This window comes from Apium graveolens, unplaced genomic scaffold (assembly GCF_009905375.1).
Source record: "Apium graveolens cultivar Ventura unplaced genomic scaffold, ASM990537v1 ctg487, whole genome shotgun sequence".
NCBI lineage: Eukaryota > Viridiplantae > Streptophyta > Magnoliopsida > Apiales > Apiaceae > Apium > Apium graveolens.
Window position 1 is genome coordinate 70,715 of NW_027418723.1, and position 25,727 is coordinate 96,441.

The window sequence follows — 25,727 nt, forward strand, 5'->3', positions numbered from 1 at the left end:
GGTAATTTTTGTTTTTGGATGGTCAATTACAAATTACTCTACCAAGGCTTAAACCCTCGATCTCTTGTTATCCGGGAAAGTCAGGGAAGCGGGGTTTTTTTGTGTATGATACTAGGGTTAAGAAGTTAGTGTTGACAACCAGTGCAATTTTCAAGAAGAAAACCCCATACAGATCAGAAGAATTGTGGTGGTGGTGTTGAGTGAAACCTGGTCTTGATAGTATAATTTGGCTTTTAAGATGTCAGGCTGGATTAAAATTGCACTTGCAGTTTAGTTCTCACTACTCATATAAGACATTTTCTTGCTTTATCGCCCTTTTGACAAATACGATTAGGACAGCAAAATTGGCCATTTTCTGGATATATGACGTCATTGTAAGGTAAAAATAATATAATTTTGTAAACAAATTATTCATAATAATATTGGCAAAAAAACACGTGGGACTTTGCATGTCACAGCTTACCAACCAATAATTCTTATTTACAAAGTTATTATAACCTTATAATCTAATCAAGCCGAATCTCAGTAATCAATATATTGAAGTTAAACAGGTCATTACCAATAGTGCTTAATAAAACTATTGTTTAATAAAACAATATTTATATGTAACAATTTCATATGTGGGGCTGCCGAAAGCTAGCCCTTGTCACATTATTGTCATTGTTTGTTCTTCAATCACTATAGTTCATCCTCTCATTGCTTAAATCAAAAAACAAATCTTTGATAATGAGTTGGAAGATATATGCTTCTACTAAGGGAGAGGAAATCAAAGTTTAATATTTTTTTTATTATTATTCTAAAACTTTCCAATCATTTTAAAAGAAGGATAAATGTTCAATTAAAGAAAGAATACATGGGCTGGGCCATGGTTAGTGATACTGCACAGTCACACCTACCTCTATAGTTGAGTATTTCTTCTATTCTACTCTTTGCTTCCTCTGCCACCACCATTTTCTTTCTGTTTTCTTCTTCAAATTTTGAACTTGCTCATTTCAGGGTCCCTGCAAAACCCAAGTCAAGAAATTTCCTCTGGTATGCTCTGTGCTTGAATCTTGATGATACATATAATATCTATTTATGCTGCATACTTGATCACTGCTTGTTTTGCTGGTTTACTATATGTATGGTATATTGTTCTTTTGTTTATGATTTGTTGGTTTATTGCAAAGGTTTGTTCTTGATTTTGAGATTTGAGACTATGTCAAATTGAATTTAGCATATAGTTTGGCTACTGTTTTGTTGCATGTACACAAATGCTTAGTCTATTTACTTTTATTTGATAATTTTGAGAATTATTTGGTTAAAGTGCTGTTTTGTGGATATTTCCTGCATTTTCTTTCTTTATTAAGCCATTCCATGCACTCATGAATAATGTATTTTTGTAAAGATGCTTTGATGGTGTAAGCAATTGATACCAACAGCTTGAATGTTGGATATATCTTGATCTTATTCCCCGTGAATAAATTTTAAAAGTCGAAAGCATCTTATATTCAGAAGAGCTCTTTTAACTCTTGTCAATGTAGCATGTAAGTCATTAGAGAACTTTTATAGTGATTAAACTTTTGATGATGAAAATAAAGAGCTAAACACCGCTTTACGTGTAATACTGAACGTTATTTATCTAAACATGCCGAAATAGAAATGTATTTCGTAGTTCAGTTAATTTTGATAGTTCAGCATATAATGCTTTCTCTTGGGAGAATATTTACTGTATATTGATCTTTTTTTTTTGCTAATTGCTGTATATTGAACTTCAATTACTGCAAAAAGTGAGTTTTCGCCTTTCATTATTTATTAGGGCAGCTACGAGAGAAATTTGATTTTGATAATGAGATCTGGAGATTGGCTCAAAAAATTAATCGGCCTAAAGAAACTGAAGAACAGAAAGCCAAAATATCTTAAGGTATTCATCCTTTAGAGTTTGCTCTGTAGAATAATTGTGATATTTACATTGTCTACAGATTTCTTTTTCCGGTTGGGTTTGGAGGTGGAAGTGGTTTTAGTCGTCCATAATTTTTAATGAGAAACTAAAACTTGTTTGTTCCCTGTTTAAGGATTGTTTTAACGTCATTGTTAGGCGCAGGTATAAAAAAATATTGAGCTTATTTACTGAAATTATTTCAACTGGATATTTTCTTCCGCTAAACCACAGGGATCTTCAGCGCCTCAAAATGCAAATGGCTTAAACAAAAATTATGATCAGACGAATTCCACCAATATTTCACATCATGTTTCTAATGGGAATCCTGGGATTCCAACTGAGGATCTAGCAGCTACAAGGATTCAAAGTGCATTTCGAGCATACAGGGTATGTCTATGCAAGTAATACTGCATACTGAGTAGTGATATTGAATATTCAGTATGCTATTACATTATAAAAAAATTTCATAATATGACTTTAACCTATGCATCCATTACATGAAAACAAGCCACATCTTTTCTTATCAATTATCTATTGGCAGATAGTGCAATACTAATATGAGAAAATATTGTTACACAGGTATACTTGAGCATAGTTGTTTTTATAATTTGATTATTATATTGTTACAAATGTACTTTTTCTCAATTTTTCATGCTGAATGTATTAGAAAGATGTTTGATATCTTCAGAGAATTGCTTTGAGATACAAATATGAATAAATAAATATTTTTTCAGTCAGCACCTTCTGATCAAGACCTATTATGAAGTTATGTGAGGAATGTATTTGTATGATGATTACAGATCAGACACATCCAAGTACCCCAACCAAATAAATTGTTAAAATTGTTTTTAAGTAATAAATTGGACAAGTAATTTTTTTGTCTCTCCACTTCGATAGCCAGTTGCAATCACATGACAGACATAAATGCATTTTTTTGTGGGAGGCATCCAGTTGCAATAACATCAATTTATATTCCTATTAGTGCGTGATTTAGAAACATTGGTGTCCTTGGCTTTTTGGAATTTGAAAAAATACATCCTGTTTTCTCACATTCTGCTTGCTGAGTGAGGAGCTTTATAGTATATTCCTGATAAAGGATTGGAATCCATAGTTGGTCCTTGTGTAACTGTTTGATTTCTTAATTGACCCTTTAGCTGTTTTTGATTTCGGTTTATAGCTAAACTATCTTAAATGACATTGTGTCAATTCTGTTATCAAGCATTTGTAATTCTTAATAGTGCAAATGTACAAAAAAGGATTATGGTTTTTGTATGAACCAGATAGGGCCAAAATATGTATGGCAGGTTTTGAAGAAATATTGTATACAACTCCATAGAAAATGAAATAACAATCAGAAATTTAATTGTTCAGGGGACATTGTGATTTAGGTTGTATTATTATTCTTATTAATATCTCATAACTCAGGCAAGAAAAACTCGGCGCCAGTTAAAAGGAACTGTTAAACTACGAGCGGTGACTCTAGGTTCTTCTTCCAAAAAACAAGCTTCAGTAACACTAAAATACCTCCACACGTGGAGCAGATTGCAAACTGAAATTAGAACTCGCAGGGCTAGTATGACAGTGGAAGCCAGAATCAAACAAAGGAAGCTAGATAATCAGTTAAAACTTGAGACAAAGCTTCATGAGCTAGAGGTAAAAGTCTCTAATGCATGCAAGTAGTCTATCACTCAGACACTCACTACTCAGTACTCACATATACATTGTGTGTAGATAAGCATATTTAATTAACATAATCTTTTTAGGTATTCTTCTCATAAATACTTTACTAATTCATGTCTAAACATCTATGACACTATTCACTTGTGTTTGCCGCATAGTACAAGCACAAACATCTGAAGAATGAACCTGACCTTTAGACCTAGGGCCAGCAGCCCAGAAGTCATTTATTATGGGTTACACTGAGATATCATATATGTATGTAGTTAATAGTATCATCTGTTTTTTTTCCGGTGCAACACAAACTGCCAAATTTATAAATTTGATTAGTTTGAGCTATTCGAGGATAAACTTGTTCAGTTGTGATTTTCTCTGGTTCAGTTATTCCAAATATTAAATTCAGCAGTTCTCAATGGTTTAATAAGTCTGGGAGGGGTATTAAGACCTCAGACTTCCCATGCCTGTCATTCCGGACTGGGATGGGAATTGTGATAGACCCACTAGATTGAACTGCAGTTCACAACTATAGTTTGATGCTAAGATGTTCACTGGATACACAGCTAGCATACCAATATTTTTTTTAAAAAAAGTTTATATATAGGGCATTATTTGTGGATAAGAATGTTTTACAGCTGCATGCTATTGTTTACAGGCTACAGAAGACTAAGGCGGCATAGTTAATGCAGTTTCACAAACTCAAAACCTACCCAATACATACTTTGTTAAATTGAAAAAGATTAATACATATTAATCTTGTGCTATGCTCTTTATAATCGCAAAGATAAGAACATGAAGTGCATTTGTGCCTCCTATTAAATCTATATATGCTAACCTACAAGTTTTATATGATTTTAAATCATTGATTTGAAACCTTACAACACCTGCCCTACAAATGTTATGTTCTTGTTACAATGCTGAATTAATTACTCTAATTATTATTATAATTGCACACATACACATGGACTGGGTGCTTGCAGGTGGAATGGAGCAATGGTACTGAAACTATGGAGGAAGTTCTTGCAAGGATTCATCTACGTGAAGAAGCAGCAGTGAAGCGAGAACGAGCTATGGCATATGCTTTTTCTCATCAGGTATATGGTGTGATAGGATTAGAATTTCGTCAATTATTTTTTATTAATTCTACCTTAGTTTTGAAGTTCCCTCATTTTGTAGTGGAGGGCGAGTTCAAACCCTGCTCTGGGAAATTATGAACTTGGTAAAGCTATCTGGGGTTGGAGCTGGATGGAACGATGGGTTGCTGCTCGACCATGGGAAAGCAGAGCCCTTGTACAATCAAGTCCAAATAAAGCGACGAGTAGTAAGAAAGTAAGTAATGCTGCTAAAAATATGAAATCACCAACAATGAAATTGAACAACTCAGTTAAATCCAATTCACCAAGTGTGAAAGTAATTGCAAAGCCCCGGAAGTTGTCTTGTGGGGAAGCTGAACAAGAGGCGAACACTAAGGAATAAAAAAATCTTTGTAGCAAGATGATTACACGTGGAATAAAGAATGTCTTATTTTAAAGAAAATATATTATCGGCCAGTGATATTGTTGAGAAGTAATCCATTTCCATTGTGTGCATATGAAGCGGTGTGCAGGTTCCCTTTCAAGCTTTTGCATATTTTGGACAAATAATTTATTAATTATTTGCAATGTATATATCCAAAGTATATCTTTTTGGGGTGATTTTTTCACTTGTATAAAATTTGTTTGAACTCTTGCGTATGCTATAATATATTCTTGTAGTCTTCTTGTCAACCAAGTGTAGTGTTCTAAATTATATTAGAAACACAATCTTGTTATGCAGATTGCAGACTGCAGACTGCATACAACATGTATTAGCATTTCACACTTTCTTTTCAATTTTTGCTAATTTACATTTTACATTTTTAAACGACTAACACAGATTTTAGCATAGATGTTTAGCCTTTGGTAAATTGTGTAATTATCTTTGTCTTTTGTAGGGAAGAAAACTCCTCAGCTCCTTGTATCCCAGGTACTAATGTATATAGTTTGAATCCAACAATCTAGTTATAATCTGTTGTGGACCCTAAAGCATGTTATTTACTGAAATTTCGGAACTGTAAATATTTACTTTTTTCATACCTTAAACTACTTGTTTCAGAGTTGGCCCTCCCTCCCCCAATTTAAGAAAATTTTGTACCCCTCGGAGTCAATTATGCAAGAGTACGATTTTCGTATTACATTTATTATACTGACCGCGTAATTTTTTCTCAATTAATCAAAGCAGATGTATCTGGGACTTTAGATCCATGTTAACCGAAATAATTTTTTGGCCTGAAGTATCAGGCTGTAACTTACTTTATGGTCCTTAAATCATATTTGTAACGACCGAGAAATTACGTTTGTATTATATTATAATAATGATAAATTATGTGTATTATTATGTGGTTAAATGTGTTAAGTCGTTAAACCCTAACTGCTATGTGCTATGTGTTGGTTGTTTTGATACAAACGTGTTTTGGATATTTATTGAGCATTTTATCATCAGTTATATATATATTATATCAAAACCTTTACAGCTCAAAACTATGTTTTAAAAGCCCGTATTTCAAACAAAATCATTGGCCCTATTTTGCCAAAAATGCCCTATCCCATATCGCTATTCTAAACCCCTAAACGTTTTACAAATTTACCTTTTTCGCGAAAAACGACTTTTCCGGACCCCTTCGGGTACCAAAAGCCCCACAAAAATCACATTTTTATTTTTATATGATCATGAAATTATCATATATCATTTTTCTTTGCATTTTTTGTAATATTCACAATTTTTGGGAATTTTTGACATTAATTTTGTATTTATTGGATATTTAAAAATTCATTATTAATACCCAAAAATTATAAAAATTGGGGCCAAATATTTTTATTAGATGTATAATTAGACCCTTAATTTTATTTAGGGGTATTATTTTCATTAGTATAAATACCTGTTTTATTATTAATTATTCATTAATTAATTGTTAAAAATCAAAAAATAAAAAATTAGAAAGTTTGGGTGAAGTTTGTGTTCTTGAAAAAGGGAGAAGATCAAACTGTGATTTTGGGAGATTTACTAATCCACTGAAAACGCTCGAGTAATCAATGCAATCCTTGTGAAGAGACGAATCTATTGATACTAATATCAACAACTGAGGTTTGTTTAATCTCAAAATCGATTTTTATGTTCTTGGCCTGAATTTCGGTTTTTGATTTTGAAGAATCATTTGATTGTTTGGATTATGTAGTTAGTTTTGTTGTAGTTCTAGGAGTAATCAGGTATTTTTATTTTGATTTTATAACCCCTGGAATGATGGGCCGAGTTCTTGGGTTTTAGTGCTTTTGATTTCGTTTTTTTCAGATTTCGAGATGTTATCTATTGTTTTTGTTGATGGGAATTGATTATAGATACTCAGTACTTTAATTTGGCATAAAAATCAAGTTGTTTGGTTGCGTTTTGAGGGGTTTGGGTTTCTTGCCGGAAAATTTCGAGTTCATCGGAATTTTTGGTCGTTTTTGCTGATTGTGGGGTGATGGTGAGCTGCTATGGTGACGGGTGAGTTCCTGGTAACATTTAGATGGATTTAGGAACAAAAACGGAGTCGATTGGTGTATGATTGGCCGGGAATCGACCGACGCCAGACGTCGGAAGCTCGCCGGATTCTGGGCTTCTCCGGTGAGTTCTTCCGCGCCGGTCATCTTCTTCACGTCGCCGGCGATCTGTTCCTACCTTTCCCCGCCGTTCGATCCGAAAAGTCCCTGTTTCCTGTGTGCAAAGTTGTTTCTGTAATTGTTAATTAATTATTTTATATTTATAAATCAGAAATCAATTTTAACAATTCTAAAAATCTAATAAAAATTAGATTTAAATTCTGAAAAAAAAAATTTGTTAATAATTTCAAAATTATTTTCTTAAATTAGAAATTCAAAAATTATTATTTATTTAATTGTTTATTTAACGATTTATTTATTTATTTATTTATTAATAATTAGGTAATTAATTAATAAATAAGGATTAAAAATATCTGAATAATATGATTAATAATTCGTTAATTAGTTGAATAATACGAGTAACTCGTATCTATACGAGTAATATTTTGATAAGTTAGAATTATTATTCGAGCGATAGTAACAGTTAGTTGTATCGATTATTTATTTGTAAATAATCGATATAATCGAATAATTAATAATAAGTTATGAATAATGATAATAAAATTGTAATTAATCCTAGTAATTAGGGATTAATTATTTTAACATACAATAATTATTAAATAATTATTTAAAACTATAATTAAGGATTATGTAATTATAATAATTTTTTTATAATTAATTATTAATTAATTAAATCTTGTTTAATTCATAATAATTAAACCGTTAGTCCGATTTGAGCGAAACGAGGACCCCTAGACTCAGAAAATTGAAACGAATCCAATAAAAATAATTGTAAGTTATAATTTCTTCCGGAAGAGAGTGGTCTTGTGATAATTAATGGTTTATAGACCCTAATAGGGGTATAATTGATTCAAATAAATCCCGAAAAATGGTAATAAAATCAGATAGGGTTAGTTATTATAAATATGAGTCTAGTATCGATTCTGAAAATAATTATAAGTCTAAAAATTAATTATGTACTTTATGTGCTATGTGCTTTACGTGGTTATGTGAACCTGACGTGTTATATAGTTATATATGTGTATATATGCGAGTCAGATAAAAACGCATGGGTAGACTGATAGGGTTGCGTAGTATCAATTCGAGATACACGTATATAGTAAGTTATCTAAACGATTATATTTCTATGATTGGTTCAGTGTCAGCAAGGCAGAGCAAGCTAGAGACCGAAGGTGGTGAGTTGAACCAGGTTAAGTACGCGCAAGGCAAGTTTTTCCCCTATTCTAAATTCAGAATAGTGAATTATACCCCATTTTACATATCAATTACACTTTGATAATTCTTGTTCATATGCACTGATACAAATCTATTGATTCTTGTTTCTATTTCATTTCGATTCTTGATTTCTCCCAATTTATTGAATCCTCTATTCATATTCCAATATTTTTACCCTTGTTACATATATTATGATATATCCTGATGTTGGAATACATCAAAAGCATTCCGATTGTTCCGGATGCTAAACTTTGGATTGGATGGTTACGATACAGGCTGAGTTTTACTCAGACCTTTAATTAATAGGCCATAGCTGCCTGAGTACTCCTTATGTTGGTTGGATCTATACAGTTGGGTATAGATTCGCACTGTATCCTGACTGATCAGCGGGTTATAGTGCATATGTTGGTTCTTGTTTCCAGTCTTGTTCATTTGACACTCGCCAGTATTGGCAAATTATTATTCTATTCAGATACATATGGTTGTCCAAACCAACAGCTTATGGATTCACTTATTTTTCTCTTTATACTATATATATTGTTGCAGGCTTGTTGAGCTTAGCTCATCCTCTTTTATTGTTATTCCTATTGTCTTACAGTTAAGGTAGAGAATGAAACTCATCAGAACCCGCGTAGTCAAGAAGCGAGTCAAGCAGCGGGACCCTCTTATACCAAGGGTGTTCATCCCTATCCCTGAAGAGAGCTTTGAGTTATCAGATCAGGTTTAACATGATAAGTACTATTATGGTTTGAATAAAAGTTATGTGGTGAGCATGTAGATAGAATAAAGTTTTGTAATAAAGAGAGTTCTTGAGACGGATTGTTTTTATTTAGTTTGTAATAAAGTTAGTATGTGGTTCTTGTTTTCAGATCTTAACCTTAAAAGATCCTGATAGCAGTAGTTCGGGGTAATTATTCTATTTATATTCCGCTTGTGCAAGATTAATGTGTAGTTAATATTAGTAATGCCCCAAATCTATACCCCGGATTTGGAGGGTGTTACAGTTGGCATCAGAGCTTAGGTTTGACCTTTGAAAACAAGAACGTTAGGGCTAAGATAAGATAGGAAAATGAGATAGGATGAGAGTAAGAATGTTAGAATTGTTTGTCTATGTGATTAGAAGTTATGAGTTTAGGATTGTGATTTGATTGTTTTTGTGTTATTATTTTTATGTATATTAGATGGCTTCTTTATCATCATCTACGGAGATGACCGAGACAGATCCAGTGGATGCACCGGTAGTAGCCCCAGTGTCAGAGCAGATCTTACCTCCATTGCCACCTGAGCCAGCACCAGAGATACCACTTCCCCCAGAGGTACCAGGTTTTGTAGATTATTTTCCATATTTTGAGCCAGAGATACCAGATTTTCCACCACTAGAGTTCCCGATGTTCGATATTCCTGACATGATTGATCTTCCGCAGTGGGAGGATTTAGAGCCTCAGATTCCTATGCCACCAGTCGAGATTCCAGAGCTGCCACATATGGAGCCAGAGGCAGAGCCGCCAGTGTATGCGCCGATGGAGCATCCTGTCTTATTTCCTGCCCCATTAGCTATTTATGCACCTGTTCCAGGAGTTTATCAGTTTCCTCAGCCAGAGTTTATGGATGATATCGTGGTGGATGGACCATTACCTTCTCGAGGTTCCAGCACTGATCTTCGGGAGCATCATACCGTGACTTACCAGCGCTTTCAGGCAGAGAGGGAGGAGAGGATTAGATGGCAGAAATCCTTGGGTTATATGAGACACAGACGGATGGTCCTGTCAGAGCATTACGACCGGATTATATACTGAGAGAGAGGCTACATCATATTCACCGGGTTAGTTCGCAGCAGCTTACTGATTTGAGACAGCAGGATCTTAGTGCGGAGACAGCATATCGCAGAGCATTGGGACTTACCGAGGCTGTGCTAGAGGCATTGCAGGAGGAGTTGAGCCACGTACCACCAGGATTTTGAGACCAGCAGATCAATGAGTGTTGTATTATGTATATTTTGTAGATAGAGGCAGCATAGTATTGTATGACTAGTTTGTATGAGTGTAGTTACTGACTTTGACCGATAGCAGTAGTAGCAGTATGACTGTTATATCATAGGTTTTTGTATCAAGCACTGACACCTGTAGCTGGTGTTCTACCTATATATATATACGAGATGATCTTTTGCACGTTTCTTTATTTTATTTCCAGTTATTTAAGCATTTATATTTATTTCAGTACCATTGCATATTTACAAATGTAGTTTTATTTACGATCATGTTGTACCCTTATGTTTAAAAAAAAAACACATCATACTGTTTTATCTATTCAGTTATTTAATAAGCTGTTTTATTTTCTCAAATAGACTGTTTTAATATATGTTTAATATACTGTTATTAAAGAAGACCATAGTTTATTTACCAGAAAGATGGCACCTAAAAGAAAAGCACAACCCGATTCATCGAATGGGAACACCGAGGGCCAAAAAAATAATAAACAGATGGATCAGATGTTTAATCTCATGCAACAGCAAATGTTGATGATGCAACAACAAATGCAGCAGCAACAGCAGCAGTTCCAACAACAGATGTTACAGCAAGCCGCTCATCCAGGACATCAAGTACCAGCAGCAGCGCCTACGACCACTTTCAAACAATTTCAGTCGGTGAAGCCACCGGAATTTATGGGTTCCACGGATCCTACAAAAGCGAGAGCTTGGCTGAAAGAGATGGAAAAGGCTTTTTCGTTGGTAAAGGTTGAGGAAGAGCAGAAGACGGATTTTTCTAGCTATTTCCTGAAAGGCGAAGCTAATTACTGGTGGGAATCGAAGAAAGCTTTGGAAGAAGAAGGTGTGGTGACCTGGGATAGATTCACTGATCTTTTCTTGGAGAAATATTTTCCTCGTTTTATGAAAAACCAGATGGAGATCAAGTTCCTGGAGCTGAAACAAGACAACTTATCGGTTGCGGATTATGAGACCAAGTTTACTGAATTGGCAAGGTTTGTTCCAGAGCAGGTGGATACGGACGAGAAGCGGGCCAAGAGATTTCAGCAAGGACTAAAACCATGGATTCGTAGCAGGGTAGCTGTGTTTGAATTGACAACTTATACGGCTGTTGTTCAGAAGGCTATGATTATTGAAGGAGAAAGCGAAGCAGCTCAGAAAGAGAAAGGACCGGGGAATTTTCAGAATCGTTTCAACAAAAGGTCGGGATTTCAAGCTCGAGGAAAAGTAAACTTTAGGAGGCCAGAACAAAACAACCAGAGGATGGGTAATCGACTACCTGCCCCAACTCAGCAAAGGCTTATTCGACCGCCTGTACCTGATTGCAGAACGTGTGGTAGAAAGCATACGGGAATTTGCAACAAGCCAAATGTCACGTGTTTCAAGTGCAAGCAAAGGGGACACTATTCTGGAGAATGTCCGATGGGAAAAGCAGAAGTTACTTGTTTTCAATGTGGGAGAAAAGGACATATCGCCAGAGACTGCAGAGGAATTGCAATGGCCGCTAGTATTCCAAGAGTGTTAGCATTACCTCCACCTCCACTACCACAGCAACATCAGCCCAAAGCAAGGACTTTCAACATGTCAATGAAGGAAGCGGTACAGAGTCCGAATGTGGTTACAGGTACACTTCCTGTAAATTCCGTAAATGCTTTGGTATTGATTGATTCAGGAGCTACTAGATCTTTTATTTCTGAAGCTTTTATCTCTAAAATAAATTGTGAGGTACAGTGGTTAGATGAAGTGTTAATCATAAAATTAGCGAATAATGATCAGGTTGCAGTAGATCGAGTATGCCCGAGTTGTGATATTGAGATAGGAAGATGTCATTTTTCAGTTGATTTGATACCTTTTAGGTTAGGGGAGTTTGATGTTATTCTAGGAATGGATTGGCTATCTAGTAATAATGCTCAAATTGACTGTGCGAATAAGAGAGTGAAATTGCAAATTGAAGAAAATGAAACGGTAATATTTAAAGGTGAGAAGCAAAAGCAGAAATTCCTATCAATAATACAGACGAGAAGATTGCTACGCCAAGGATGTCAAGCTTATTTAGCCTATGTACGTGATGCTGATAAGGGAAATCCAAAGATTGAAGATATTCCATTAGTTTGTGAATTTCTTGATGTTTTTCCAGACGAATTACCAGGACTTCCACCAGATCGAGAAATCGAGTTCACTATTGAATTGACGCCAGGGACCAACCAATCTCGAAAGCTCCATATCGAATGGCACCTGTTGATATGAAGGAATTAGCAAAGCAGTTGCAAGAACTTCTCGACAAAGGAATCATAAGGCCAAGTGTATCCCCATGGGGCGCACCAGTATTGTTCGTGAAAAAGAAGGACGGTAGTATGCGACTGTGTATTGATTATCGTGAGCTGAACAAGTTAACTATCAAGAATAAATATCCTTTACCTCGCATCGATGATTTATTTGATCAATTAAAAGGAGGAGCATGGTTTTCGAAAATCGACTTACGATCAGGCTATCATCAGTTAAAGATCAAGGCCGAAGATATTCCAAAGACAGCATTTAGAACGAGGTACGGACACTATGAATTTCTTGTGATGGCTTTTGGATTAACGAATGCACCTGCAGCGTTTATGGATTTGATGAATCGAATATTCAAGAAGTATTTGGATAAGTTTATCATTGTATTTATTGATGACATTTTGATCTACTCAAAGACGGGAGAAGAGCATGCAGCGCATTTAAGAACGACATTGGAGATATTACGAAAGGAGCAGCTTTATGCAAAATTTTTAAAATGTGAATTTTGGTTGAAAGAAGTGCAGTTTCTAGGGCATATCATCAGCAGAGAAGGCATTCAAGTTGATCCAGCAAAGATTGAAGCTGTGTTGAATTGGGAAAGACCAAAGACGCCGACAGAGGTTCGAAGTTTCTTAGGTTTGGCAGGATATTATCGAAGATTTGTCAAAGATTTTGCGAAGATAGCAACACCGTTGACCAAGTTAACTCGACAAAGTGAAAAGTTCGAATGGAATAGTAAATGTGAAGAAAGTTTTCAAGAGTTGAAGAATCGGTTGGTGACTGCACCAGTATTAGTACTGCCAGACGAGCAAGGAAATTTTGTTATTTACAGTGACGCTTCATATCGTGGTTTAGGATGTGTGTTGATGCAACATGGTAACGTCATTGCATATGCGTCGAGACAACTTAAACCTCATGAGCAGAAATATCCTACGCATGATCTGGAATTGGCAGCAATTGTATTTGCATTGAAGCTTTGGAGACATTATCTGTACGGTGAAAAATGCGAAATCTACACGGATCATAAAAGTCTGAAATATATCTTCACGCAAAAGGAACTGAACATGCGACAACGTCGATGGCTGGAATTGATTAAAGATTATGATGTTACGATCAGTTATCATCCAGGAAAAGCAAATGTTGTAGCAGATGCACTAAGCAGAAAAGAAAGATTGAATCGGTTAACTTCATGTGAAGAATTGGTTAAAGAATTCGACAAATTGGAAATTGAGATTCGTATTCCTCATGAATCTGCAGGAACTATTTACGCTATGACTTTTCAACCAGGGTTGCTAGAAAAGATTCGCCATTGTCAAGATAAAGTGATGAGTCAAGACTACAACTTAACAGGAGAAGAGATTACAACTCAGAAAGATAATGAAGGAATTTTACGTTTTACGTCAAGAATCTGGATCCCTAACGTGGTAGAATTAAAAGAAGAAATTATGCGAGATGCGCACAATTCGAAGTATTCCATTCATCCAGGAAGCACGAAAATGTATCGCGATTTAAAGGAAAACTTTTGGTGGCCGAATATGAAGAAGGAGATAGCAGAATGGGTGAGTAAATGCTACACATGCCAGCGAGTTAAAGCAGAGCATCAACGTCCGAGTGGGTTATTGCAACCATTAGACACTCCAGAATGGAAATGGGAACATCTAGCGATGGATTTCGTAGTGGGACTTCCAAGGACGAAAGCCAATCACGATGCAATTTGGGTTATTATTGATCGATTGACGAAATCAGCACATTTTCTTCCAATTAATGAGAGATTTTCATTGGACAAGCTAGTGCATTTATATCTTAAAGAAATTGTGATGCGTCATGGAGTACCAGTATCAATTGTATCGGATCGAGATCCTCGTTTCAATTCAAGATTTTGGAGACAATTCCAAGAATTTCTAGGAACGAAGTTGAATATGAGTACAGCCTATCATCCGCAAACTGACGGTCAAAGTGAAAGGACAATTCAAACGATTGAAGACATGCTACGAGTTTGTGCGATCGATTTTGAAGGTAGTTGGGATGAACATTTACCCCTAGTGGAATTTTCTTATAATAACAGCTATCACGCCAGTATTGGAATGCCACCGTATGAAGCATTATATGGAAGGAAATGCAGATCACCAGTGCATTGGGATGAAGTTGGAGAACGCAAGATTTTGGGTCCAGAATTAATTCAGCAGACAAAAGAAAAGATTAAACTCATTCGAAAACGAATCGAGACAGCACAAAACAGGCAAAACAGATATGCAGACCAAGCAAGGAAGGATGTGGACTATCAGGAAGGAGAACACGTATTAATCAAAATATCGCCATGGAAAGGATTGACCAGATTTGGCAATAAAGGGAAATTGAAGCCACGATACGTTGGACCATTTGAGATTTTGAAGAAAATTGGGAAGGTTGCGTACGAGTTAGCTCTACCACCCCATATGCAGCACATTCACAACGTATTTCATGTATCTATGCTTAAGAAGTATAATCCTGATACAAGGCATGTAATAGAATATGAACCAGTAGAACTTCAGGCAGATTTGTCATATGTAGAGCAGCCAATAAGAATTCTAGATAGGCAAGAGAGGATATTAAGAAATAAGTTCGTGTCATTAGTGAGAGTTTTATGGAGAAACCCAGTGGTTGAAGAATCAACCTGGGAGCTTGAGAGTGAAATGTTAGAAAGGTATCCTCAGTTATTTGCATAATGTGATTCTGAGGACAGAATCTTGTTAAAGGGGGGGAGAATGTAACGACCGAGGAATTACGCTTGTATTATATTATAATAATGATAAATTGTGTGTATTATTATGTGGTTAAATGTGTTAAGTCGTTAAACCCTAACTGCTATGTGCTATGTGTTGGCTGTTTTGATCCAAACGTGTTTTGGATATTTATTGAGCATTTTATCATCAGTTATATATATATTATATCAAAACCTGTACAGCTCAAAACTATGTTTTAAAAGCCCATATTTCAAACAAAATCATTGGCCCTATTTTGCCAAAAATGCCCTATCCCATATCGCTATTCTGAACCCCTAAACGTTTTACAAATTTACCTTTTTCGCGAAAAACGACTTTTCCGGACCCCTTCGGGTACCAAAAGCCCCACAAAAATCACATTTTTATTTTTATATGATCATGAAATTATCATATATCATTTTTCTTTGCATTTTTTGTAATATTCACAATTTTTGGGAATTTTTGACATTAATTTTGTATTTATTGGATATTTAAAAATTCATTATTAATACCCAAAAATTATAAAAATTGGGGCCAAATATTTTTATTAGATGTATAATTAGACCCTTAATTTTATTTAGGGGTATTATTTTCATTAGTATAAATACCTGTTTTATTATTAATTATTCATTAATTAATTGTTAAAAATCAGAAAATAAAATTAGAAAGTGTGGGTGAAGTTTGTGTTCTTGAAGAAGGGAGAAGATCAAACTGTGATTTTGGGAGATTTACTAATCCACTGAAAATGCTCGAGTAACCAATGTAATCCTTGTGAAGAGACGAACCTATTGATACTAATATCAACAACTGAGGTTTGTTTAATCTCAAAATCGATTTTTATGTTCTTGGCCTGAATTTCGGTTTTTGATTTTGAAGAATCATTTGATTGTTTGGATTATGTAGTTAGTTTTGTTGTAGTACTAGGAGTAATCAGGTATTTTTATTTTGATTTTATAACCCCTGGAATGATGGGCCGAGTTCTTGGGTTTTAGTGCTTTTGATTTCGTTTTTTTCAGATTTCGAGATGTTATCTATTGGTTTTGTTGATGGGAATTGATTATAGATACTCAGTACTTTAATTTGGCATAAAAATCAAGTTGTTTGGTTGCGTTTTGAGGGGTTTGGGTTTCTTGCCGGAAAATTTCGAGTTTATCGGAATTTTTGGTCGTTTTTGCTGATTGTGGGGTGATGGTGAGCTGCTATGGTGACGGGTGAGTTCCTGGTAACATTTAGATGGATTTAGGAACAAAAACGGAGTCGATTGGTGTATGATTGGCCGGGAATCGACCGACGCCGGACGTCGGAAGCTCGTCGGATTCTGGGCTTCTCCGGTGAGTTCTTCCGCGCCGGTCATCTTCTTCACGTCGCCGGCGATCTGTTCCTACCTTTCCCCGCCGTTCGATCCGAAAAGTCCCTGTTTCCTGTGGGCAAAGTTGTTTCTGTAATTGTTAATTAATTATTTTATATTTATAAATCAGAAATCAATTTTAACAATTCTAAAAATCTAATAAAAATTAGATTTAAATTCTGAAAAAAAAATATTGTTAATAATTTCGAAATTATTTTATTAAATTAGAAATTCGAAAATTATTATTTATTTAATAATTTAATTGTTTATTTAACGATTTATTTATTTATTTATTAATTAATAATTAGGTAATTAATTAATAAATAAGGATTAAAAATATCTGAATAATATGATTAATAATTCGTTAATTAGTTGAATAATACGAGTAACTCGTATCTATACGAGTAATATTTTGATAAGTTAGAATTATTATTCGAGCTATAGTAACAGTTAGTTGTATCGATTATTTATTTGTAAATAATCGATATAATCGAATAATTAATAATAAGTTATGAATAATGATAATAAAATTGTAATTAATCCTAGTAATTAGGGATTAATTATTTTAACATACAATAATTATTAAATAATTATTTAAAACTATAATTAAGGATTATGTAATTATAATAAATTATTTATAATTAATTATTAATTAATTAAATCTTGTTTAATTCATAATAATTAAACCGTTAGTCCGATTTGAGCGAAACGAGGACCCCTAGACTCAGAAAAATGAAACGAATCCAATAAAAATAATTGTAAGTTATAATTTCTTCCGGAAGAGAGTGGTCTTGTGATAATTAATGGTTTATAGACCCTAATAGGGGTATAATTGATTCAAATAAATCCCGAAAAATGGTAATAAAATCAGATAGGGTTAGTTATTATAAATATGAGTCTAGTATCGATTCTGAAAATAATTATAAGTCTAAAAATTAATTATGTGCTATGTGCTTTAAGTGGTTATGTGAACTTTACGTGCTATATAGTTATATATGTGTATATATGCGAGTCAGATAAAAACGCATGGGTAGACTGATAGGGTTGCGTAGTATCAATTCGAGATACACGTATATAGTAAGTTATCTAAACGATTATATTTCTATGATTGGTTCAGTGTCAGCAAGGCAGAGCAAGCTAGAGACCGAAGGTGGTGAGTTGAACCAGGTTAAGTACGCGCAAGACAAGTTTTTCCCCTATTCTAAATTCAGAATAGTGAATTATACCCCATTTTACATATCAATTACACTTTGATAATTCTTGTTCATATGCACTGATACATATCTATTGATTCTTGTTTCTATTTCATTTCGATTCTTGATTTCTCCCAATTTATTGAATCCTCTATTCATATTCTAATATTTTTACCCTTGTTACATATATTATGATATATCCTGATGTTGGAATACATCAAAAGCATTCTGATTGTTCCGGATGCTAAACTTTGGACTGGATGGTTACGATAAAGGCTGAGTTTTACTCAGACCTTTAATTAATAGGCCATAGCTTCCTGAGTACTCCTTATGTTGGTTGGATCTATACAGTTGGGTATAGATTCGCACTGTATCCTGACTGATCAGCGGGTTATAGTGCATATGTTGGTTCTTGTTTCCAGTCTTGTTCATTTGACACTCGCCAGTATTGGCAAATTATTATTCTATTCAGATACATATGGTTGTCCAAACCAACAGCTTATGGATTCACTTATTTTTCTCTTTATACTATATATATTGTTGCAGGCTTGTTGAGCTTAGCTCATCCTCTTTTATTGTTATTCCTATTGTCTTACAGTTAAGGTAGAGAATGAAACCCATCAGAACCCGCGTAGTCAAGAAGCGAGTCAAGCAGCGGGACCCTCTTATACCAAGGGTGTTCATCCCTATCCCTGAAGAGAGCTTTGAGTTATCAGATCAGGTGTAACAGGATAAGTACTATTATGGTTTGAATAAAAGTTGTGTGGTGAGCATGTAGATAGAATAAAGTTTTGTAATAAAGAGAGTTCTTGAGACGGATTGTTTTTATTTGGTTTGTAATAAAGTTAGTATGTGGTTCTTGTTTTCAGATCTTAACCTTAAAAGATCCTGATAGCAGTAGTTCGGGGTAATTATTCTATTTATATTCCGCTTGTGCAAGATTAATGTGTAGTTAATATTAGTAATGCCCCAAATCTATACCCCGGATTTGGAGGGTGTTACAATATTAGCCAATGTCTTGCTCTGATCAATCCTTATACATGCATCATCAACTTACAGCATGAATATGTGAACTGCTTTATATATTAACAGTGTGTGGACAGTGCAGTTCACACATGTTTAGATTCTATGACTAGTAGTGGAGTGGAAGTTTAGTATGATTAAATTTGCTTTTGAATCATCATAATATAATCTTAGAAACACAGACACTGAGACATTGATTCTTTAGGCTCTCTAATCTTTCATAAAAATCTAGAAAAGGAAGTGCAGATGATTAGTGTTTAAAAGTAGCATAGGTGGTACCTAGGATAGTCCAATGTTTCTGACAAATAGTTCAAGGTGGGTACAATAATTGACTTTGCTGTCTTTCACTTTCTTCTGCTCTTAGTAATCTAGATTCTGGTTCTCCCACATGGGTATCTTGATACAGGATTTAAAAGAGTACTATAAACTGACCAGTGTTCACATTTACCATGAACGACAGCAATAACTGCTTTTACTATAGATTACAGGGTTGTCAATGTCTGGTAGGACCAACTTGAATCCGACTCGATTACGTTGATCTCGATATGACCCAAAAATGATCCGTTTATTTAAAATTGTATATTTTTAAACTTTTAGAGTTCTTATATCATCAAATTCCCGTAAGTTTTAGAACGACGTGTTGTCACGATCGGGAATTTATAATTGCCAACCCGGTTACTAAACTACAACTCTACAAGCATGCCATATTGCTATTACAGGTTGAAACTGATCAAGGAAACCTTTAAGGCTTTAACACACCATGTTGCCATAAGACAGACACAGGAACACACACCAAAGAGTAACATTCTGAACTGATGATCACTTATAGTTAACTGTCGTCGTAGATTACCAACTTCTCAGGAACCGTGATGAAGTGTTGTGAGAAATCACAACTGTATATTAAATCTTATACATTAAGGGGCATTTGGATTGTGGCAGGGAATCAGAATCGGGAGTGGGAATGAAGGGTATGAGAATGGGAATGATATGGAATCCTAAGGGCTGGGGAGGGTATGATTTACCCACCTTGAGGGAATGAGGTTCACATCCCATGTATCAAATTACTAATCCAAACACTAATTCATGGGATTGAGGTTCCGATTCCCGTTAACTGGACTCATTAACCATGAACCAAGCACCCCCTAACACTCCTTAAGCATATGCCATTAAAGCTCTAATAGCATCTTGCTCTAATAGCATCTTAGATGACCGATTCCTGCAGAACCATGAAACCACTAAAAGGATCCTTTACATTAATGATATGTAATAAAAAACAATCAGTGGAACAAAAAAATAAACTTGTGACTGAGGGCACCTAGGTATAATTTTGCCTAAATATTTTTGCTTAAAACTGATTAAAGTTTTAAACTCGTAGTTATAATTATGTGAATAGTAATTACGGTGATTTGTTGCATGATAGTTTGATAGTTTTAGATAAAAAGTTACAGTTGACAAAATATGATACTAAATATGAGAAATTCAATCATAAGAGACCAAATTTGCAGCAAGAATATCATAAAAAAAGACCCTAGAAGACTGAGGACTTATTCTTGGTTTCGATAATCTTGAAAGTGCAAGAAGGCGTTTGTAGCTGAAGAACTTATAGGGATTGGCGTAGTTGTCTCCCCTTGGCTTCTTACTACCACAGAATTTGACAGTTCATTGTAAACTAATCCGGTTCTTGTCACCGATGATGTGTTAAGTAAAGGCATCCAGTCATAATCTGTTCTCGAGAGAGAATTGTTTGCTGAAGGTATGAAACTGGACGGAATGGATTCCCTCTGAAAACACATTTCACTTTTTTCAAGAAATGGTTCGGAATGCCTCTCTATTGAATCAGGTACCGGTAGTTTAGATATAGAATTCTTGGGGGTCACCTTCTGGAACCAACGTGGATTGAGTGATGTGTCAAAGCTAATAGGAGTTGAGCTTGATGGTATGCTGTTATCATGTCTGGCTAAAGAATAAGGGCTTAAATTCTGTTGTAGAATGGTTGGATCATCTTGAAAAGATTGGAGCGAAAGACAAAACTCTTGGTTTTGATTTCTTATTCTTGGACCAATACCATGTTGGTAATTAGGGAAAGCAACAGAAGTTGATGGAGTCGAACCACAAAGCAGTGAAATAAAGCCATGGTTACTGTCAGGATTGACAGTAAAATGATGCTGATCACTCCGATTAATGCTAAATTCAGGATTCAGAAACTTACTTTGTAGCTGCAATTGCTGAGGAGTTTGATTCGGGATAATTTCTTCAATTTCTTTCTCCACATAATAAGGCAGCTGTTGGAGTGGTAAATCTTTACCAAGAGCACTAATGGCAGCTTCGGCTTCCTTCATTAACCAATCAATAGCATTACTTGCCCGATCAAAGCCTAGTCGATCTTGCACATCGTAGAACTCAATTGCAGTGTTTGCAGATAGTCGAACTCTCCTGTCCCTTAAACCCTTTGAAGTAGGTACCTTGCAGTGTCGATCTTTACTACCTGTCAAGCGAGGAATGCAGCTTTCTTGATTTCCTTTAGTTCTCTTAAAACACACATTTGACAGTACTTCATCTTCGTATTCATCAAAACCATGCACTCTCTCCCTAAATCTTGTGCATCCAATGTGATTTTGATCAGATTTCATGTAACCTTCTTTATCTATTTCTGCCTTCCCATGTAACCTTCTTTGTTGTGCTGGCTCAAAATAAATTTCTTTCGCTTTCCCTTCAAGATATTGACGGTTGTTTTCGTCGTCTGATAGTTGACGTTGATGGTTGGAATGAACTACGTTTGAAGTTTTAGCTTTCTGCTTTAGAATGCTGATACTTTTAGTATTCATTTCTAGATTTGGTTATTGTTTTCAGAATGGTGGCCTTGGAATTCTTGAACTATATTTTAGGCAATGTTAGTGTTTGGATGCTTTGGGTAGAGTTTAAGAGTGTTAAAATAGTGTTTGGTTTATCCCCATATCATCATGAACATGATCTATCTAATATTATAATTATTTTCCTTTATTATTTCAATTTTTACCTTAAAGAAGAGGTCAACTTCCATTCAACTTAAACAGAAATAAAAATGAACCAAATACCATATAAATGATTAAACATGTATCAAAATTTGTAATTTGTAATGCTCCTGTATTGTGTTATAAGTTTAAATAAAATTCAAATGTGTATTGTCACCATTCTTAATTGTTCAATTTTCTTCGTTTTTCTTGATCCATAAGTGTATTTTCCGGACACCCCAACTGGTACCACCTTAAACCCAACACGTGACATGTAAATCGGACTCACCGAGCGGCGAGACCGGTGAGCCTTCAACTTTTCTTCGTTTCCTCATTTGCATAAACATGTAATAACTACAATTACCTTTATACTTGTTTGTATATTTTGTTTTGAATATACTAATTTACTACTAATTTATATTTAGCATTACATTGTAATGTTGTGGTTCTTTAATGGCACCTGTATAGTTTGCAGCTAAACTTATCTTCACAAGTGAAAATATAATGTCTAAAATGATTAATATTTAGGAACGGAGTGAGTATTATTGTACAACCGAAAAGCTTACGAAATAAGTCTGTTATAATTAGCAATCTGCTATGGAGATAAATTAGTTAGAGGAAAATAAAGTGGAAATATAAATGTAAAATAGAGCATCCATGTGATCACGTACCCGAAGCTTGAATAGCAGCACACACAAATGGGTCCATGATCTGTGGTTGGCCCAAAGAACTAGGACAGATGCATGCGTCCATGTGCATGTATAAGGAAGGTTCTTTTTCTTCTGTGCCTGTTTTTCTCATCACTTTGTTTATCATGATTGCATAGTGTTGTTTCCATGTCCTCCTCTGGGATCTTCTGTGCATATCTGTTGATGATAGTAGAGTTGCTTGATAAAGATACCATGTTGGTAGAATACCGATATAAGATCCTTCATCCGACACTCTAAAATTTTAGTATAACTAATCTTAACATGGTATCAGAAAAGCAAATTAATGCTCCAAAGATGGGCACTCGTGATCTACTGTTGATTTCTTTATAGTTGTCTTCGATATTTTACAGCCGGCGGAAGAGAAGATATAAGAGGGAAAAATTAGTGTACATTTCCCATAATAGAGTCGAGAAATTTAATAAAAAGGCTGAATTGACACATTTGTATGTACACCGAGACCTAAATAGATTTTATTTGCATTCGTATGTACACCGAGACCTAAATAGATTTTATTTTTTAGTTTTTTTTGTCATGAAAAGAGAGTGTGATATCACAACTGGTATTCTAAACTTTGGATTAAAATTGAACTGTTTCTATGAGAAATCAGAATCTGAGGCTGTAGCAACATTAATCTTCTGTGCTACGTCTACTCAGATCCAGCAAGGTAAACGGGACCTAAGTGTTGCACAATACAGTAGCAGCAAGTACGTACGGAAATAAACTGCCATTAGGGCCTGATAACTCCATAGTTAAGGCTGTGCATGTTAGGTAGTTATATACTGCATGGTCTACTTTCATAAGCGGAGCCGGTATCTTAAAATAACCGGGGCTAAAATCCATAATTACGTAAATTTTCAGGATAGCCGGGATCTCCCCTCAAATTCCCTCTGGGACGGAGGCCGGGGATGGCCGGCGGGCGCGGCAGCCACCCCAAATTCCGTATAATCAATAAATTAGTATTAAAATTTATGAAAAAAATTACATATTTATATATTTAGTAGTAAAAATATTTATTTTCAATTTTCGTCCCTCAAAAATATATAAATGTTTGAATTTAGTATTAATATTAATGATATTTACAATAATTATGAATTTAGATACAGGAATTCAAGTATGTATTTTATATTGAAATTGTTAAAAATATACTCCCTCCGTCCCCACCCGGAGTTTAAGAAAAATGATAAAATACTGGAGAAAAGTTGAAAAAAATGAGTAAAGTAGTGGTACCGATTAATATTATATGTATAAAGTGGGTATAGTGGAGAAAAGTAGTGGATGTAGTTAATTTAAAAATTATAAAAACTTTATTATTTTTGGAAAATTTTGAAATGTAAACAATTGGAAGGGATATCCCAAAAAGGAAAGTGTAAACAAATGGGAGAGATAGATTGAGTAATTTATTAATTTATTTAATAGATAATAAATTAAAATTATATATTAATTATTCCGAAAAAAATTCGCCACCCCAAACTCCGACTTCCGGCCGTCCCTGCCTCTAGTTACATGTATGTTGTATAAAAAGGTGATGCGGATTGCGAAATATTGCTGGAATCGATAACTGCATGGCTAATGATCAGAAAACACAGCTATACTAATGAACTATAAAGAAACAGAACAGCTTCACTGTTAACTTTTAAGAATTAGCACAAGCTTTTAGAACTTGTGTTTGCATATGGTCCGGTCTACAGCAAATGTATATTACACTTACACCATAGTATACCTCGGATAAATGATCATCAGATGTGTAAAGTAGGATTTTTAGGGCGTATGACATATTATAAAAATCGTTTGTTCTGGATCATCTCTGAACATCACCCCATGTGCATCATGATTATGAACCAAGTAATTTACTCTCAAGTCTAACATCAATTACTGGGCTGTTAAGCAACCTTTACGATTCATATTATGTGCCCGTTTGAAAAATCTAAAAATAAGTAATTTATGATTTAAAATGATTAAGTAACTTATAAGTGATAAGTAGATAAATGTTTAAGTTATGTAAGTGTTTGAATAATTTTACTTATAAGTCAAAATTTTATTTTACTTAAATGAACTAAAATGAATTTTTTTTAAATATAATTATCTTAATTCGTGAATTTTAAGTTAAATTGACATTAAAAATATATATATACTAAACCCAAAGTTAATAAAAAAATAAAAAAAATCAAAATAAGTTGAAAAAAAGTACGTCGTTACTAACATTCAACTTATTAGCTTATAAGTTATAAATTCAACTTATAAGGTAGGCAGACAAACACTCAATAAATTATACCAAACTTATAAGTAAGTTAAGTAAATAAGTTCACTTAACGGATTAGCCAAACAGGCTTCGGACAGTTACTAAACAAAACGACCTCATGACTACAGTACATCTGAAAAAATAACAAAGATGGACAATGGCAGAATCATGATTCTAAAACAGTGAGGATTAATATGAATTATTGCTAAATTTGGATGGTTGCTGGTGCTTAAAACATACTTTTCCCTAATTTTTAACTGATATTTAGGCATTGAAAAAACCTCTACTAAAATTTTCAATTTAAGCGAGGTTTCAGCCTAAGTTCGTCTCTCTTGATTTCCGCCCTACACAGGGCAAATGAACAACGATAAGTAACGGATCGAGCACCTCCCGATTGACTACATACTGTTGGGTCATGAATGCACCTTATACTTAAGAGGCCTCACGGCTCAAATCCAACACAACCCATGTGAGATCATCCAACGAGTATTCATGCAATGAGCTGCTTGCTGATGAATGAAGCAGATGTATGAATCAATACTCTATCTGATGATTCTGATCTATGATAGGTAAGTTAATCTCAGACCGATTCAGATACAAGGTTTGTTTTAGCTTCAATTGACACTGTGCAGTCTGCATGGCTAGAAGGTTTGTTTAGAATTCGAGGATCTTATCCCATTCCGAACAAACACATTAAGAGCCAACTTGTTGATCTTCAATTGCTAGCTTCGGGACAAA

General features: G+C 34.6%; 2 protein-coding genes across 6 annotated transcripts; one reads left to right on the plus strand and one right to left on the minus strand.

Moving 5' to 3' along the window:
- Window positions 1–748: 748 nt before the first annotated feature.
- On the plus strand, window positions 749–5,389 carry LOC141702318 (protein IQ-DOMAIN 9-like). 5 transcript variants are annotated; one of them, XM_074506017.1, is made up of 7 exons: window positions 749–903; window positions 997–1,032; window positions 1,799–1,903; window positions 2,153–2,308; window positions 3,347–3,574; window positions 4,576–4,689; window positions 4,772–5,387. In XM_074506017.1, the coding sequence occupies exons 3-7, from the start codon at window positions 1,829–1,831 to the stop codon at window positions 5,069–5,071; spliced, it is 873 nt and encodes a 290-aa protein (XP_074362118.1). In that variant the 5' UTR covers window positions 749–903; window positions 997–1,032; window positions 1,799–1,828; the 3' UTR covers window positions 5,072–5,387. The 5 variants fall into 5 exon arrangements, with proteins under 5 accessions (XP_074362118.1, XP_074362120.1, XP_074362119.1 ...); XM_074506019.1 differs by having other exon boundaries at window positions 1,804–1,903; XM_074506018.1 differs by having other exon boundaries at window positions 892–1,032; window positions 1,804–1,903.
- Window positions 5,390–20,426: 15,037 nt separating this feature from the next.
- LOC141702321 (transcription factor TCP4-like) lies at window positions 20,427–21,939 on the minus strand. Its single transcript, XM_074506022.1, has one exon. The coding sequence runs from the start codon at window positions 21,873–21,875 to the stop codon at window positions 20,595–20,597; it is 1,281 nt and encodes a 426-aa protein (XP_074362123.1). The 5' UTR covers window positions 21,876–21,939; the 3' UTR covers window positions 20,427–20,594.
- Window positions 21,940–25,727: the final 3,788 nt, after the last annotated feature.

What these genes read in the sequence shown, in the direction of transcription:
- LOC141702318 (XM_074506017.1), top strand. Translation starts at nt 1,829, where the DNA reads ATGAGATCTGGAGATTGGCTCAAAAAATTAATCGGCCTAAAGAAACTG. An exon ending in GTGCATTTCGAGCATACAGG is followed by an intron (nt 2,309 to 3,346) that starts GTATGTCTATGC and finishes CTCATAACTCAG; the next exon opens with GCAAGAAAAACTCGGCGCCA. An exon ending in CATATGCTTTTTCTCATCAG is followed by an intron (nt 4,690 to 4,771) that starts GTATATGGTGTG and finishes CTCATTTTGTAG; the next exon opens with TGGAGGGCGAGTTCAAACCC.
- LOC141702321 (XM_074506022.1), bottom strand. Translation starts at nt 21,875, where the DNA reads ATGAATACTAAAAGTATCAGCATTCTAAAGCAGAAAGCTAAAACTTCA.